Here is a 14,408-nt window from a genome sequence, read left to right on the forward strand (position 1 = left end):
ACCTCTGAGGATTCAACAGATACTCAAGGCTTACTAATCACTCTACTGAACCATCCAAGGAACAATGTCAATAAAGCCATTGCACCACAACAACTGTATCAGGCCAAACCTGAATTGGTGTCCCTCACCGTGACAAAATACAAATACATTGATTCAACATTCAGTTCGCCTCTAATTGAAATTAGATTTTGAGTTTACAAATGGGATGTGGCTTACAGTTTAACACACTTGATGTTGCCAACAGAATAAACAGCCATCAAAACGAACGAATATTGGGTGTAAAATAACTTTTTATTGGTCAGCTTCTGATTTGACTACATGACTTATTCTGGCACTAAAGCTTGGTAGATATGGTGGTCTGGATATCGTTGATGTGTATTGAGCTCAGTTTGGACTGTAGTGAGTGTCTGCGTTTCTGGTGCATTCTCTTAAAGTCTTCTGTGATCTCCAGAACAGTTTTATTCTTTGTCTCAGGCACGTGGAACCACACAAAAACACCAGAGAGGAAGCAGAACACAAAAAATATGAGGAAGCAGAAATAATCCAAATGCTCCTGCAATGGAGAAATACATTAGTGAAAAAAAAAAAAAACTAAATAACATTGCAAATAGGCATGTTTTCAAAGGTGCACTCTATATTTTTTTTGGTTTACGTCATCTTACACTTATACTGACATCTAGTGGTGTGGATGTATGTAAAAGCATGTTTTCACAGTTACAGATTCCACTGTTAAAATACAGTTCACATTAAGCAATGATAAGTGAAAGTGTTGGACAACAAGTGAGTAGTCGCTCAAAATTAAGTCAAAAGTAATTCAAATGGTCATGTGATCTAAAAATGGCAGCCTTCATAAGGAAACCCGCTCCATGTTTTTATAAGGCTACTTATATGAGTAGAGACTTCATCTCATGTGAGATTACACTTGAAAAATGCTTAAAATGATGTACAATTTCTGCTTGTGTTACTTCTTAGCAAAAAATAGGTCATAAAACTATTAAAATTATAAAAGTGGACCAGCTCACCACTATAAGAGGAAACAACATGCCCACTAGGAAGAGTCCGACCCAGTTGAGGATGCAAGCCACCATGAACGCTGGAGGTTTATAAGACTGTGTGAAAATCTCACCAGGAAGTGGTGCTGTCACACCGGCTGTGGAGGAGAGAATTCACAAGAGTATTTTTGAGACAACAGAGCCACAAACAAGAGTCGAAATGCACTCTGAACATCACACAACAAGAGAAAAATGTGTGGATGTACCTGGCCCACTAGAGAAGAAGAAAATGTAGCTGAAAATAAGGACCATGCTGCAATATGGCATCCAGGATACAAATTCCTATAACAAAGCCAGACAAATCCAATCTCATGAATAGTTTCATGTAATATAAACGGTGACTTGTTAGTCATAAAATATCATTTCATTTAATGCTCATTAGTTTGTTTTTCTTTGACATGTACATCATGTTATTTTGCCTGATTTGTCTTTAAGAAATAATCCACTTAAAATTGTTGTTCAAAACCCTTATGACATTCTTTCTTCGATGAAATGCAAAATATGTGGATATATGTAGGTTTTCTGTGAATAATGAGTTAAATTGTGTCTGTTCCTCACACAGAACAATCATTTGATCACAGAAGACATGGAATAATATTGTACTTTTATGATACGTTTTAGTCATTTTGAAGATTGACAGCTCCAGTACCCATACACTTTCATTATATTAAAAGAGCAACATGAAATGTGTTGATTTTCTGTGAATAACAGCCTTAAATTTCAGCCTAAAACTAACATATGACTTAAGAAGACATTAAATAAAGCACATCAGTTATATGTAATATCATTGTACTTTTATAACTTTTTTTTGTTGTTGTTTTTATTTTTAAAGCTTGACATCTGCAGTCCCCATTCACTTCCATACAATGAGCAACTTGGCATTTGAGAGCTGTGGTGAAGGTTTTCTGCGAATAATGACTTAAAAACTCAAAAGACATGGATTACAGTCCAGCCCCCATTCACTTTCATTATATGAAAAAGAGCAACCTGAGATTTCAAAGCTGTAGCAAAGATTTTCTATGAATAAAGACTTAAATTTCAGTCTGTTCCTCACACAAATCTGTAATATGACATGGATCATATAGCACATGAGTTATATGAACCACTTTCATGATGCTTTTTGTCATTTTTGATGTAATTTTTAGCAATTATATGAAAAGAGCAGCTGGATATTCTGCAAAACATCTCTTTCTCAAATGGGTTTGGAATGAGATTAAATAAATGCTGATTTATTTACATTTTTGGTGAACTATCCCTTTAAATGTAGCTGCAATTTAAATCGCATCACAGACAGCACTCTTCTTGTTAATAACTAAATTATTAGCCATACATACAACTATACAAGTATTCTAATTCAATAATTAACCACACAATGCATATAATGGCAATAAAACAATGAGACTTGAAAAAAAATAACCAGACCTGAAGGTAAAGTGCGACTGTAAGCAGGGCAAGCGAGGCCGCCATGAACAGGTAACCCCTAAAGAGAAGCACTCTCTTCCCTGTACTCTCAATAATCAGCACCTGGATAAAAATAACACCGTAAACAACCACACAAAACCAACAGAAGATTCCTTTAAACCAGGTCACATCATGTTTTGAGCTTAGATGAAAAATTTGGGCTCTGGGTTGAGGTGGTAAAGCGCGGCTCACACAAGCAATGGAGGTGGAGACTTCACACAGGCCTGTCCCCAGGGCGGCATAGCGCAGGTCCTCCTGGGCAATACCAGCAGCTTGAAACACATCAAACGAATAGAGATAGACCTGCAAAGACATAAATTACAGGCCATTTGAATACCAATATCTTTAAGTTCTATTATTCATCTTTGAAACTGAATGAAAATAATTACGGTGGCTTTCTTCAAAAAGAAGAATTGGAGGAAAGAAAATTCTCATAATGTGTTCTCTGTGCTGTGTGGCATATGGCTCTGTTTTTTGACAAAATAAGCATTCTCGATTCAATCATTTTTAGATTGAGCAGGTGCCTGTGGCAACACGTCTTTTTTGTGACTCACAGCATTGATGCCGCAGAGCTGCAGAGTGACGAACGTGACAAGGATGGTGAGGAGCTGCCAGCGGACGTTGTGGTCGAGGAAGAGGTCCATGAGCCCCTGGATCTTCACATTCTTCAGGGTGGTGTGTTCAGCCAACATCTCCTCCATCTCTGGTCCAGGGTCCTTTTTAGCACCCCACAGCCTACGCAGAGCTGAGCCATAAACATTGTCAAACAACTTGTCAGAATACACACTGTACAATTAAAGAGAATGAAATGTGTTGAGCTACAAATACCGTTTTCACACACAAAGTTTGGGTTTGGTAAGATTTTTTTTATGTTTTTGAAAGAAGTCTCTTATGCCCTCAAGGCTGCATTTATTTTGATCAAAAATACAGTAATATTGTGAAATATTATTACAATTTAAAAATATAGCTGCAAGCAGCGATGACGGGCACAAGCCACGGCGCTGGCGCCACCCCAGTGGCTACAGAGTAACTGTCCACGACTGGCAAAATGCTTTTAAAGCGGGTAAATGTAAAAAGACTATGTCAAAGTCTTTTGAATATGCCACATTTACTGCAGCCAGTTGGTGCGAATATGACCGCGAACAACAACAGCCACATTCATAAGATCATTTAAATTGAGATGAATTTCATGTCATAGGACAATTTCAAGTGAGTGTGAAGTTATCATTTCAGTTAAAAATTTTGTAAGTCCAGCAGTATTTATCTTAAGGTGTTTTTTTTTTTAATTAACCTAATTATTAAACTAATTATATAAATCTATGTTGCACTACAATTGAACAGGTTATATGTCTTTATTTTGATATTCAAACTCATAAAAAGACAAGGCCTAAGAGATTTCTTATCCTTTAATGCAGGCAAAACAAGGACAGCAATGAAAGGGTTAAACTGTAAACCATCAAGACATACACACTCACACACACACACACACACACACACACACACGTATATGGTTTACGGGGACTCTCCATAGACGTAATTGTTTTTATACTGTACATTCTGTCCCCCTACACTACCCCTAAACCTACCCATCACAGAAAACTGTCTGCATTTTTTGAATTTCAAAAAACGCCGTTTAGTATGTTTTTTAAGCCATTTGGTTTACGAGGAAACAGGAAGTGTCCTCATAAACCATGTTTACGTTGTAATACCCATGTCATTATACACATTTGTGTCCTCATTAACCATGTATACAAGAACACACGCGTGCGCACACGCAGGCAGAGTAAGATCTAAGGAACAGTATTTTTCCCCATACTACGGATGTCAGTGGTGCCCCACAATTGTTTGATTACATTCTTCAAAATATCTTCCTTTGTGTTCAGCAGAACAAAGAAACTTGAGGGTCAGTAAATGATAGAATTGTCATTTTTTGGGTGAACTATCCCTTTAATGTTTGTGGAAACCCGATACACTATTCAGAATATTGGGGTAAATAAGATTAAAGAAAAATAAATAAACACTTTGATCAAGTGACAGTAAAGACAATTCTAATGTTACAAAATATCAGTACAGAAAATATACAAAAATATTTTAAATGTTTCTATTTCAAATGTATGCTGTTTTTTTCAATTTTCTATTCACCAAAGAATCAAAACTGATAACAGTAAGAACCATTATTAATAACTGAAGACTGATAATAACTGATAAATGAGCAGCAAAACAGCATATTAGAATGATTTCTAAAAGATCATGTGAAGACTGGAGTAATGATACTAAAAATAAGAGACTTATTTCAAAGACATTAAAAATTGTAATTATTCCAAACATTTTACTGGTAGTGTATGTGTAAATGTCAAAGAAGGTGTCTGTGGTTCTGACCCATCTCACAGCCGTGTTTGTCTGCCTTCTCCAGCAGGAGGTACCGTGGGGACTCGGGGAGAAAGGGCAGAGTTAGCAGCTGCAGGAGACCAGCCACCCCACTGAAGGCCAGCAGCCAGATCCAGCGCTCCTCAGTGCCTAACACCTCGCTGACACACACACACACACACACACACACACACACACACACCACACCCCCCCCCAAAGTTTTATAGTTCAAATCTTTAGAAAAAAAAATGTATGATGAAGACATGTTTATTTGAGTGGTTGCACTTTATTTTACAGTACGTGTACTTAAAGTGTACTTACAATGTACTTACCCAAGAATGTACTAGTAATATAAGGTAACTACATGGGTTAAGGTTAGGTTTAGGGGTAGGTTCAGGGTTAGTACCTTGTTACAACCCAGTTATTGTAATTGGTATAATAAGTACATAGAATGCACATGTGGAACAGGACTGTAAAATAAAGCACTACCATTTGAGTATTCTTTTGGTTAACACATGAACAGTGAAAGTAACAGAAAATGTTACAGGAAGATGAACCTGCTGTTAATGACCCACCTAATCCCAAGCAGCTGACCGAAGAACTTCCCTAATGAGACAAAAGAGGCCACAGACACACCAATCATCCCACGCAGCCTCTTGGGGGCGCACTCCAATATATACATGGTGTGGACAGTCAAACTCACACCTGCACAGACATCACTCAAGTAGTTTATATAGAAAGAAAACACATCATAAAAATCAAGAAAATGCATGTACAGATTTTTCCAACTCACCAGCATTGAGGCCATATAGGACACGTGCCACCATGATCATCTCAAACGAGAGGGCGGTTTTACTCAACAACATCAGGACAGCTCCACAGATTGCCACCACATTGTTCAAAAGCAGAGTTGTCTTCCTATGAAGGGTTACAACACACACTGTACAAACACACTTAATCGCTGCTCCTTGTATAAGAATTTAAATACTTAAAATTGACCTAAAATGTAATGGTTACCAAAAATGAAAATTGTAATTTATGCACCCTCGTGTTTTTTCAAACCCGTGTGATTTTTTTCTTCTTTTTTTCTTTCCTTTTTTAACACCATGTAAGCTTCTATAGCAGGGGTGGCTAAGGTCGGTTCTGGAGAGGTTTTTATCGTCCAGCAAACAATTAATTGTCCAGCAAAATGTTTAATGCGTCTCGTTTTTTTCTTCTGTCACACACAAAAAGAGATGTTTGGCAGGATGTTTATGCTGCTCTTTACCATTTAATAAGAGTGAATAATGACTAGGGGCTATTAAGGCTCCAAAAACACTATAAATGTAGTCTATATACACTGTTTTCGAAGCCATGCATTAAAAATATAGTGCACAAGTTATATATTGAAATAATTTTATGATGCATTTTGTCATTTTTAGAGCTTGTCATCTCCTGGTCACTTTTCACTTTCATTGTATGGAAAAGAGCAGCATGAACATTCTGCTGAATATCTTTTTTTTTTCCAACAGAAGAAAAAGAAATTTAGACAGGTTTGTAACAACATAAAGGTGACTTAGGCCCCGTTTACACTAGTGCGATTTTGTTTTAAAACGGTGTTTTAAAATGAAAACAATCCTCGTCTACACTGGTGTTTCAGAAACAATCTCTGTCTACACTACATGACCGAAAACGCATGTCACATGACCGTTTAAGCACACTGGGCATGCGGGTACAAGTGTAAACATTTGCCTCTTGCGCATGTAGGTAGTTTAACTGCACAATGGCTGCTAAAAATGACAACAAAGCCAGCAAAGATTGCAGTTCAGTCTCCATGTTATTATTTACACGATGAAACGCAACACGCTGTAGTGCAAACGACAGGTGTAACCATAGCAAAAGTTATGTGTTTTTTTTTTTTTCAAACAAAAATGCACTAGTGTAAACAGGGCCTAAATGATGAGGGAATTTTCATTTTTGTGTGGACTATCCCTTTAAGGAATATTAAAATGAGCCAGAGCGTTAACATTTTAAATGTTTTGCACTGCCATCTGGGTTACAGGAACAGAACATAACCTGAAGAGGCTTAATCTAGGATAGACTGGTTTAAAGAAATATCAGTGGCTGTATGTTCCCCCTTAAGACTTTCTTTTAAAAACATTTTTTTTTAAAAATCTTATCGATCCCAAACTTTTGAACAGCATATTACAATATTACTGTTTTAGATTTAAAAAAAAAAAAAAAAAAAAAAAAAAAAAAAAAAGCAGCCTTGGGGAGTATAAGAGACTTCTTTCAAAAACATGAAAAAAGAAAATCATAGTGACCCCAGACTTTTGAATGGTTTTATCCATATCATGCAAAACAAAACTGAAACCTATTGGCTTTCATTATATGGACAAAATCCAAAAATGTCTTCTATTTTAGGGTGACTTCATTCAGCATCAGACAATGACCTGACTGGGATGTCTGCTATATGGATGCACTTCCATTACCTTCCATACATGCCTGCCAGATGTCCAGCACACAGGGTTCCAGCCAGTCCTCCGATGCAGTATATGGACACAATGAAGGACCAGATGAGCGACAGCTCCCAGGGCTCAAGAGAGTGGCCATAACGCTGCTGGCAGGTGCTGTTCACCAGCTCTTTAATAAACTTGCAATGTAAGCACAAGCCTCAGTTGATTATGTCATTCATTTCATTTTATTGAACCACAACATTTCACAGGTTAGCACCAACTCATAAGCTCTGATATGTATTGATTCTTTGATCCTTTGGGAATGTCTCATCTTAAGACAGCGGCATAAATGCATGTGATTAATACTGATTACTTCCAACCCCCCTATTTGCAGCTCAAGAGAGACAGTAAATCACCCTAAGACACTTTATAACTAAACAACGCAGGTACTTACAAGTGATGGGGAATTCAGGACGGAGATATTGAAGCCATACTGGAAGGTCCCTCCTATTCCTGATATGAAAATGGCTGCAACGAGCACAGGACTTCTCGCCTGCAAAACATGAACGATTTTTGATGAAAATGAACTGGACAATCATACTATTATGTAATTTAACAGTTAGAGTACCAGTTGTTTTAAAGCACCCGTCATCGTTTGTGAAAGTGCAGTGTCCTCTACAGGGAGTCTTGATGTCTTTTTAAGAAGCGCATGAAGATGACAAAGCAAGAACAGAAATGTCTAACTTACTGTTGATGTGTAACTTTTCATGCTTGGTTGAGTTTTTGGTGAGAAAACGGGGTAAAGTTGACAGGTCGGATTCATCTTCACACGTCCCTCAGTTACAAAAATTAATAATACTAAAATGTCAATACAGCACTATCGCCAATTTTTTTGAAATGACACTGACATTTTAGATGTGGTTACAAATACTACAATTTTATTTGAGCTCCAATATTTTTCCACTTTCCACCAATATAAATAATACAGCAATCAATTTATAATTTCATCATCACAGATAAAGTGACCCATCTACAACATCAACTGTGTATTCACAATGTCAATTTGTAGGCCGACCTGGAATGCAAATTCACCATGCGGCGCTCCTGGGAATATCTAATGGGTTTTTAGAACAGGATTTATGAGTAAATTAAGTCTGTTGTTGACAATAATTGAAGAGACGTTAGTTCAGCAAAATAATGAGTTTTTGTGCTATATTTGAGCACACAACGGTTTCAAAATTTGATGTTTAACTGTGTGTAATTTATGTTGTAGAACAAAATGTGAAAGTTTCATTAGGCAAGTTAATAACAGAACATATTTTACACATAAATCCATCTCTCCGTCAGGTTTTAATGTACATAATGATGATTTGACAAACAATTTGGATGCTGAAGATCATCCCACGGCAAACAGCTCTCAAACAAACATATCCTTTAGTGCAGAGTGTCTTTTAAAACTCCATTCAAAGTGATGTGATGGAGATGACCCTTATAGCAGGATAAAACGTGTGACACCACCGCCTCGGACCTCCTTAAGACGCTGGCAGTGGCGTAGCATGTTCAACATGCCCACAAACCGTTTGTCCACCCTCAGCTGGGTGAACTCTCTGATGTCTTGCTCCACGATGAAAAACTGACCTGTGGGACACAAAAAGCGTTGATGGATGACCTCTTTCAGCCCATAAGAGCTTATTAAATACCAGACCAGGATAAATGACCTTAGTTATCAGAGCACTTATAACACCAGTTCAATGTGCCTGTGGAGTTAGTTTTTTGGAGCAAACAGTTGACTCTCAATTCTCGATATGACAAGACTGTTAATACATGATGGACTGCAGAGCTAAATGAGGTCAAATAAACTGCGGCTCCAGAACAGACAGACAGATAAAACTGTGATACCCTTGGTGTCCTTTGTCTCTTGGTCTTTAAAGCGCTGGTGGAGTGTGCGGGACACGTTGTTCAGGGTTTTGACTGACTGATGGAGGATCTTGTATTTTGCAGTCACAGTTGTGTTGATGCTTTGCACCGCTGCGTTCAGCTGGTCATACGTCACACGGCCTTTCATGTACCTGTGACAGCAAAAGTGAAGTTGAAGAAACTCTAAGAAATTGAAAATCAAAAATTTCTTATCCACAATGAAACATCAGAAGACACTTAAATCATCTTAGTGCACATGCGTAAAACGAAGCTCACTCACGATACAGAGAGACCAGACATAATAATCTTCTGACACGATCATTTATTCGCAAAATCTCACTGTTTTGCCGCAGGACAGCAATTGCGACTAAATTTTCTGTGATCTTTGCAGGAATGTAATATGAAGTAGGAATATGGAATATGAAGATTGTACAATGTAACATTTATCTTTAGAAACTATTGGGATGTCATGAGAACCGATACTTCGGTACAAAGTTGGTATCAACAATTTAAAATCCTGATGGTACTTGTTCTTCTACAGTACCGTAAGTACCAATGGTACCGAACATTTATGCACTATAGCATGTAGGTTGAACCCAAACAGACTATCAGAGCAAATCAGTAATTTTAAAACTTTCTGTGAGACATAATTTCACAAATAGTGTGAGCGATTCAGCGGTACCGCGTCTTCTCTCTCCCTCTCTCTATCCCTAAATGAAAAAATGGCTCCACATCCATAGTATCCACGTTGACTTTGCTCTGCAAGCGAGCTGCACGGTGCAATACTAGACTTTAGTGCACATTGTTTTAAATCACGCCAATTTATGAATTCAAGCGATTTTAAACTATGAAGTATTCACGAGAGACGGTCTTCAGTCGGAGCGCTCTCATCCAAAGCGCACACACATAGCCGCCTCTCGCGAGTGTCAGATTTTCGCGGCTTATTACACATAAACGTTCAAATACACACACAGTTATGTCAAAATGGCCATCTTTCTATTAATGATAATCAAGTAACAAAAGAAAAGCTTTAATAAGGATTATTCTATATTTAATTTATACACAGTTATGGCTATGCTATTATTTTAGATTTGGTTATTCAATTTTTGTGGTATTTTTACTTTAATACTACCAGGGCTCTCAAGTCTCACACATCCACCGTGAGACACACGCATTTCAACCATTTCACATGCTCACACGCCACACCTTGTATTTCTCACGCTGAGAAGTAAGGGATAACTTGTCCCTCTATATGCAATTAATGGAGGAGGCTATTATACATTGCGCGTTGAACTATTATAAGCACCAAGTTCCCGTACGAACGGAACGGACCAATTATCTGCGCAACATGACCGAAGCCCAGTTTATTTAATTGTGCATGCGTGGCGCGCGAATGCACAATTAAATAAATTCACCAATGCGCGCGTTCACCAATGCGCGCGTTCACCAATGCGCTCTAAAAGTGTGACAAGATTTGTGCGAGCCGTTCCTATCGCGACGCTGAGAAAACATCATCCTGCACCAACATAAAATAGAAAGACCTCCTTTACTAGAATTTACCTATTGTATTTATTGTGGTAAATTGACTAACTTGTAGAATTTATAATAGATTATCTGTTAAGGGAATAGATTTTTCACCAAAGATTTATATTACAACTGTGGCATACTGTGCTATAGTTTCTATGTGTATAGGCTGCTTTTACCTGTAATTATATCCTTATTGTAACAAATTCTATAAATATATTACAAGACAATTACAAGAACTATAGTTTTTCAAAAGGCCAAGTACAAGTTACTACTGTACTACTGTAAAAATTCCTATGGGAAACATACTTCCAGAACCAAGGCCGCTGAATAAATGGACGGCCACTGTTGCCCTCAATAGAGTTTGGTGGTAGCATGTTGCTAAGCCAACAGTATGCTATAATCAGCATAAAACTGTATAGGACGCATAAATATTTGGTAAAATTTGTAAAAAGATTTTTCATATGTTTTTGGAACTGAACAAAAAACTCATCGCAGTGCATTCTGGGATTGTCAAAAGACAACAGGCTTGTTCAAGATGAACTACACTAACGATATTTGCAGTGCCGCATGAAGTCAAACAACCTTCACATCAGGATCTTGCTATGCTGTCTAGTTAGGCGGCTCACTGGTGTTTTGGAACACAGCTACTGTTTACTGTTCCTTACTATATTTGCTCACAGAGTTTGTTTAGACATTTGTGGAGGGACTCACGGTGGTATGCTGTCAAACTCTGGGACGGTAATGAACTCCATCTCTTTGATCTGGTTGCGCAGAGGTTTCCTGGGCGGCACCTGTTCTTGAGGGGCGGGGGGCGCATCTGTTTGCCTGCTCTGAACTGCCACCTGTCCTCCTCTGAAGACAAAAAAAAAAAAAAAGCCAAACTCATCAGTTTCAGTCAAACAGAAGCTGGCTAAGGCTTTATCTTTTTGAGATTTTTGTGAAGCTTCCTAATGATGAAGCAAACTGAATAAGGCACCATCCCACTGTAGGATAGTTAGGAAATAGACACAAAAATAGGAAATACCCTTGCGGAGCTGCTTGTTGGCCCCTTTTGGGCATGTGCGGAGGGGTGTTGTTCTTGAGGTGATGGGCATCCTGTACGTCCTCCTGGAAAAACCCTTCTAGATCCTGTTAGAAAAATAATTAAAAGATTCATAAAAGAGAAGAAAAATATATATGTATAGCTTTGAACATATGCGCTTTCAAAATTAATAAAAACTTGGCTCAACTGATTCAGAAAAAGCTCAGTTTCTCCCATCACTAAATGTTACAATTACAGATTTTATAAAGTAAATATTAATAAAAATATCATAGACACCTTCAAATGCTTCAGCAAGTCTCTCTGCTGGCCCACATATCTCTCAAAGCGATCAAGAAGCTCATTGATGGCAGTGACTTCTTGTTCGATTTTGAGAAGGGTCCCCCGTTTGTCTGGATCTTTTGCTAAAGAAAATTCACATAAGTCATACCATAACAAATCATACCACCAACAAGGAACACAATATAAAATGACAAAATATAAGTCAGGTTGTGAACTTATTCATTATTTCAGATTAACGGGTAGAGATGCACTGCAATTTCGGCACCCGAAATATTCGGTCAAAACAACAAAAGAAAATAATTTTGGAGGGCCTAAATAGTGATGTTAAATAGACCCTTTTCACAGACTGTGATGACACATTTTACCAGTCATCAATATTGTAAATCCTGCAAAGTTTTTTATATTTTCATTTTTTTTTTTTTTTTTTTTATATAAAAAAAAATTTACATACATTTTTTTAATAAAAATGTATGTACATTTATAACACTATACTTGGCATTATATTACCTTTGCATCAAATGACAAAAAACTAGTTAACGCTGCTGTGAGGGTGTTTCTAATACAGCGGCTATATGGACTGATGGGAAAACTGACATCTTTCTCTCTGCCGTTATCCATCGCTCTCTATTTTTTTCCCTCTTTTTGAAAGTTGTGAAAACAATATTGTGGAGTTTTTCTTTTGTTATTTGCGCAAACAGAAACACAAAAAATATATTTAGTGAAGTCTCTCAATCACTGCTATAAAAGTTTACCCAATTATGAAGACTTCCACTTCTGAGAAACCTGGAAATGTGTATTAAAAAAAAAAAAAAAAAGGGTCTATATACTGTTAGCGCTTCTCCGCTGGCATGTTTTGACTGTCAGCAGTCTGGATACACTTCAACATGAACAAAAATGATGTAATATGTAAAACGTGTTTAGCTCAAATATTTGAAAGGTCGCTTGTTGCTGAATAACTTTACTATGACTGGTCAAATTTATCACATGAGAACATGACACTCTGGGAATTCAGTTATCCAGTTACCCCAATGTAATAAGCAATACTTTATTTTCAGTTTTCAGCTAAATGAAAAGTAATTTTGTTTTTTGTAAAATAAAATAGATTTCAGCGCATCACTAGTAACAGGTACAGCAAATGCAGGCAGCTTACCAACAGCTCGAAGCTCCAGGAGTCTTTTAATCATAGAAATTTTGTTGTTAATATGTTGTGTCACTTCTTCAAGCTCACAGTGATTCATTTCTTTAAAAAGAAGATAAAAAGATTAGAGGTCAACAAGAGCATATATTCAAAGACAGGTCACGCTTAGGAGTGTAACTCCTCTATCTAGCAACCGCCTTGCAACACCCTAAGAACAAGATAGATATTCGTAGCAACGGCCTAGCAACCACCTAGAACAGCTTAGCAACAGCCACCCTCTAAACACCAATAACCCAGCAACCACTCAGAGCACATTAACAAACACTGCTAAAACCTTAACAACCGCTTAGCATCGTCTTAGCAACCCTGCAGAATGCAAGTAAGTTACACAAGACATGTCACAAGTCAAATTATATCTAACGTTACTCTTGATAAGGCCGAAATGTTTACATTTAAAGCTTTCATGGAAGGCTTTATCATTTGTTCTTCCTCGTTTATTTTTGTTTGTCTTGATGAACTCACATATGACGTGACTTGACGCATATCGCGCTGGCTGAACAGCTTTACAACAACAACAACAACAACAACAAATCTAGTGACTGACAGACCGCACTGCACTCCTAAAACACCGTTTAACAGTTCTTCTTCTGTCTAAAAGATTTGTTACAGACATAAAACATGGTCCACAAACACTTCTTCTTCATCAGTGTAAATATTAAAGAAACTAAAAGTACAGAGGACAGTCGCGTTTTGTATTGGTCTCAATCTAACGACAAAGTTGTGGATAAATCGACAACATTATCAATTTACAAAGGAAATATAAGTACAATTAATGATACTTACCTGTCCTATGTTTTTTATGGGATTGATCAATATATTTCAGAAAAGGATATGGAGTCAGATCGCGCCAACATTTAAACACACGCACGCGCAGAAGGCACTTTGTGATTCGTCCACGCACTTTCGTCAGAGAGAAACTCTTCAGCATTTCTCACGAATGATTGACCCATAATGGGTGTAAAAATATTTTGTCTGCACCTAAAATATCTTACAAATGAGGTTCCAATGCCACAGATAGAAGAACCATTCTGGATTCCCTAAAGAGCTTCAGTGAACAATTCTTAAAAGTACTTTTTTTTTTTTTTTTTATACGTGTGAAGAACATTCACACTAAGATTATTAATATAAAG

General features: G+C 37.3%; 2 protein-coding genes and 1 long non-coding RNA gene across 3 annotated transcripts in view; 1 reads left to right on the forward strand and 2 right to left on the reverse strand.

Annotated features, from left to right (window-relative positions):
* The window catches only part of LOC127520703 (uncharacterized), a 269,016-nt gene that overhangs the window by 241,373 nt on the left and 13,235 nt on the right, over positions 1 to 14,408 (forward strand). The gene's annotated exons all lie outside the window — the stretch shown is intronic.
* On the reverse strand, positions 273 to 8,054 carry slc2a11l (solute carrier family 2 member 11, like). Its single transcript, XM_051909126.1, has 12 exons — positions 7,944 to 8,054; positions 7,770 to 7,868; positions 7,352 to 7,512; positions 5,674 to 5,798; positions 5,456 to 5,585; positions 4,893 to 5,041; positions 3,068 to 3,258; positions 2,706 to 2,816; positions 2,475 to 2,576; positions 1,259 to 1,334; positions 1,023 to 1,150; positions 273 to 553 (listed from the first exon to the last, which is right to left on the reverse strand). Exons 1-12 carry the CDS (start codon positions 7,965 to 7,967, stop codon positions 335 to 337), a joined length of 1,515 nt encoding a protein of 504 aa, XP_051765086.1. The 5' UTR covers positions 7,968 to 8,054; the 3' UTR covers positions 273 to 334.
* ska1 (spindle and kinetochore associated complex subunit 1) lies at positions 8,225 to 14,222 on the reverse strand. Its single transcript, XM_051909131.1, has 7 exons — positions 14,062 to 14,222; positions 13,231 to 13,320; positions 12,078 to 12,202; positions 11,784 to 11,887; positions 11,471 to 11,611; positions 9,215 to 9,384; positions 8,225 to 8,953 (listed from the first exon to the last, which is right to left on the reverse strand). Exons 1-7 carry the CDS (start codon positions 14,204 to 14,206, stop codon positions 8,805 to 8,807), a joined length of 924 nt encoding a protein of 307 aa, XP_051765091.1. The 5' UTR covers positions 14,207 to 14,222; the 3' UTR covers positions 8,225 to 8,804.

The sequence above is a fragment of the Ctenopharyngodon idella genome, chromosome 10 (assembly GCF_019924925.1).
Source record: "Ctenopharyngodon idella isolate HZGC_01 chromosome 10, HZGC01, whole genome shotgun sequence".
Taxonomy (NCBI): domain Eukaryota; kingdom Metazoa; phylum Chordata; class Actinopteri; order Cypriniformes; family Xenocyprididae; genus Ctenopharyngodon; species Ctenopharyngodon idella.

Bases quoted from the DNA above. Each gene is read 5' to 3' on its own strand.
- slc2a11l (XM_051909126.1), bottom strand. From the start codon at position 7,967: ATGACGGGTGCTTTAAAACAACTG. The intron at 7,513-7,769 runs GTAAGTACCTGC...TTACATTGCAAG, and splicing joins TCCTGAATTCCCCATCACTT to TTTATTAAAGAGCTGGTGAA. The intron at 5,042-5,455 runs GTGGGTCATTAA...TGTGTGTGTCAG, and splicing joins GGTCAGCTGCTTGGGATTAG to CGAGGTGTTAGGCACTGAGG.
- ska1 (XM_051909131.1), bottom strand. From the start codon at position 14,206: ATGCTGAAGAGTTTCTCTCTGACGAAAGTGCGTGGACGAATCACAAAG. The intron at 12,203-13,230 runs GTAAGCTGCCTG...AATTTTCTTTAG, and splicing joins CCTGGAGCTTCGAGCTGTTG to CAAAAGATCCAGACAAACGG. The intron at 9,385-11,470 runs GTGAGTCCCTCC...TTGCTGTCACAG, and splicing joins GAGTTTGACAGCATACCACC to GTACATGAAAGGCCGTGTGA.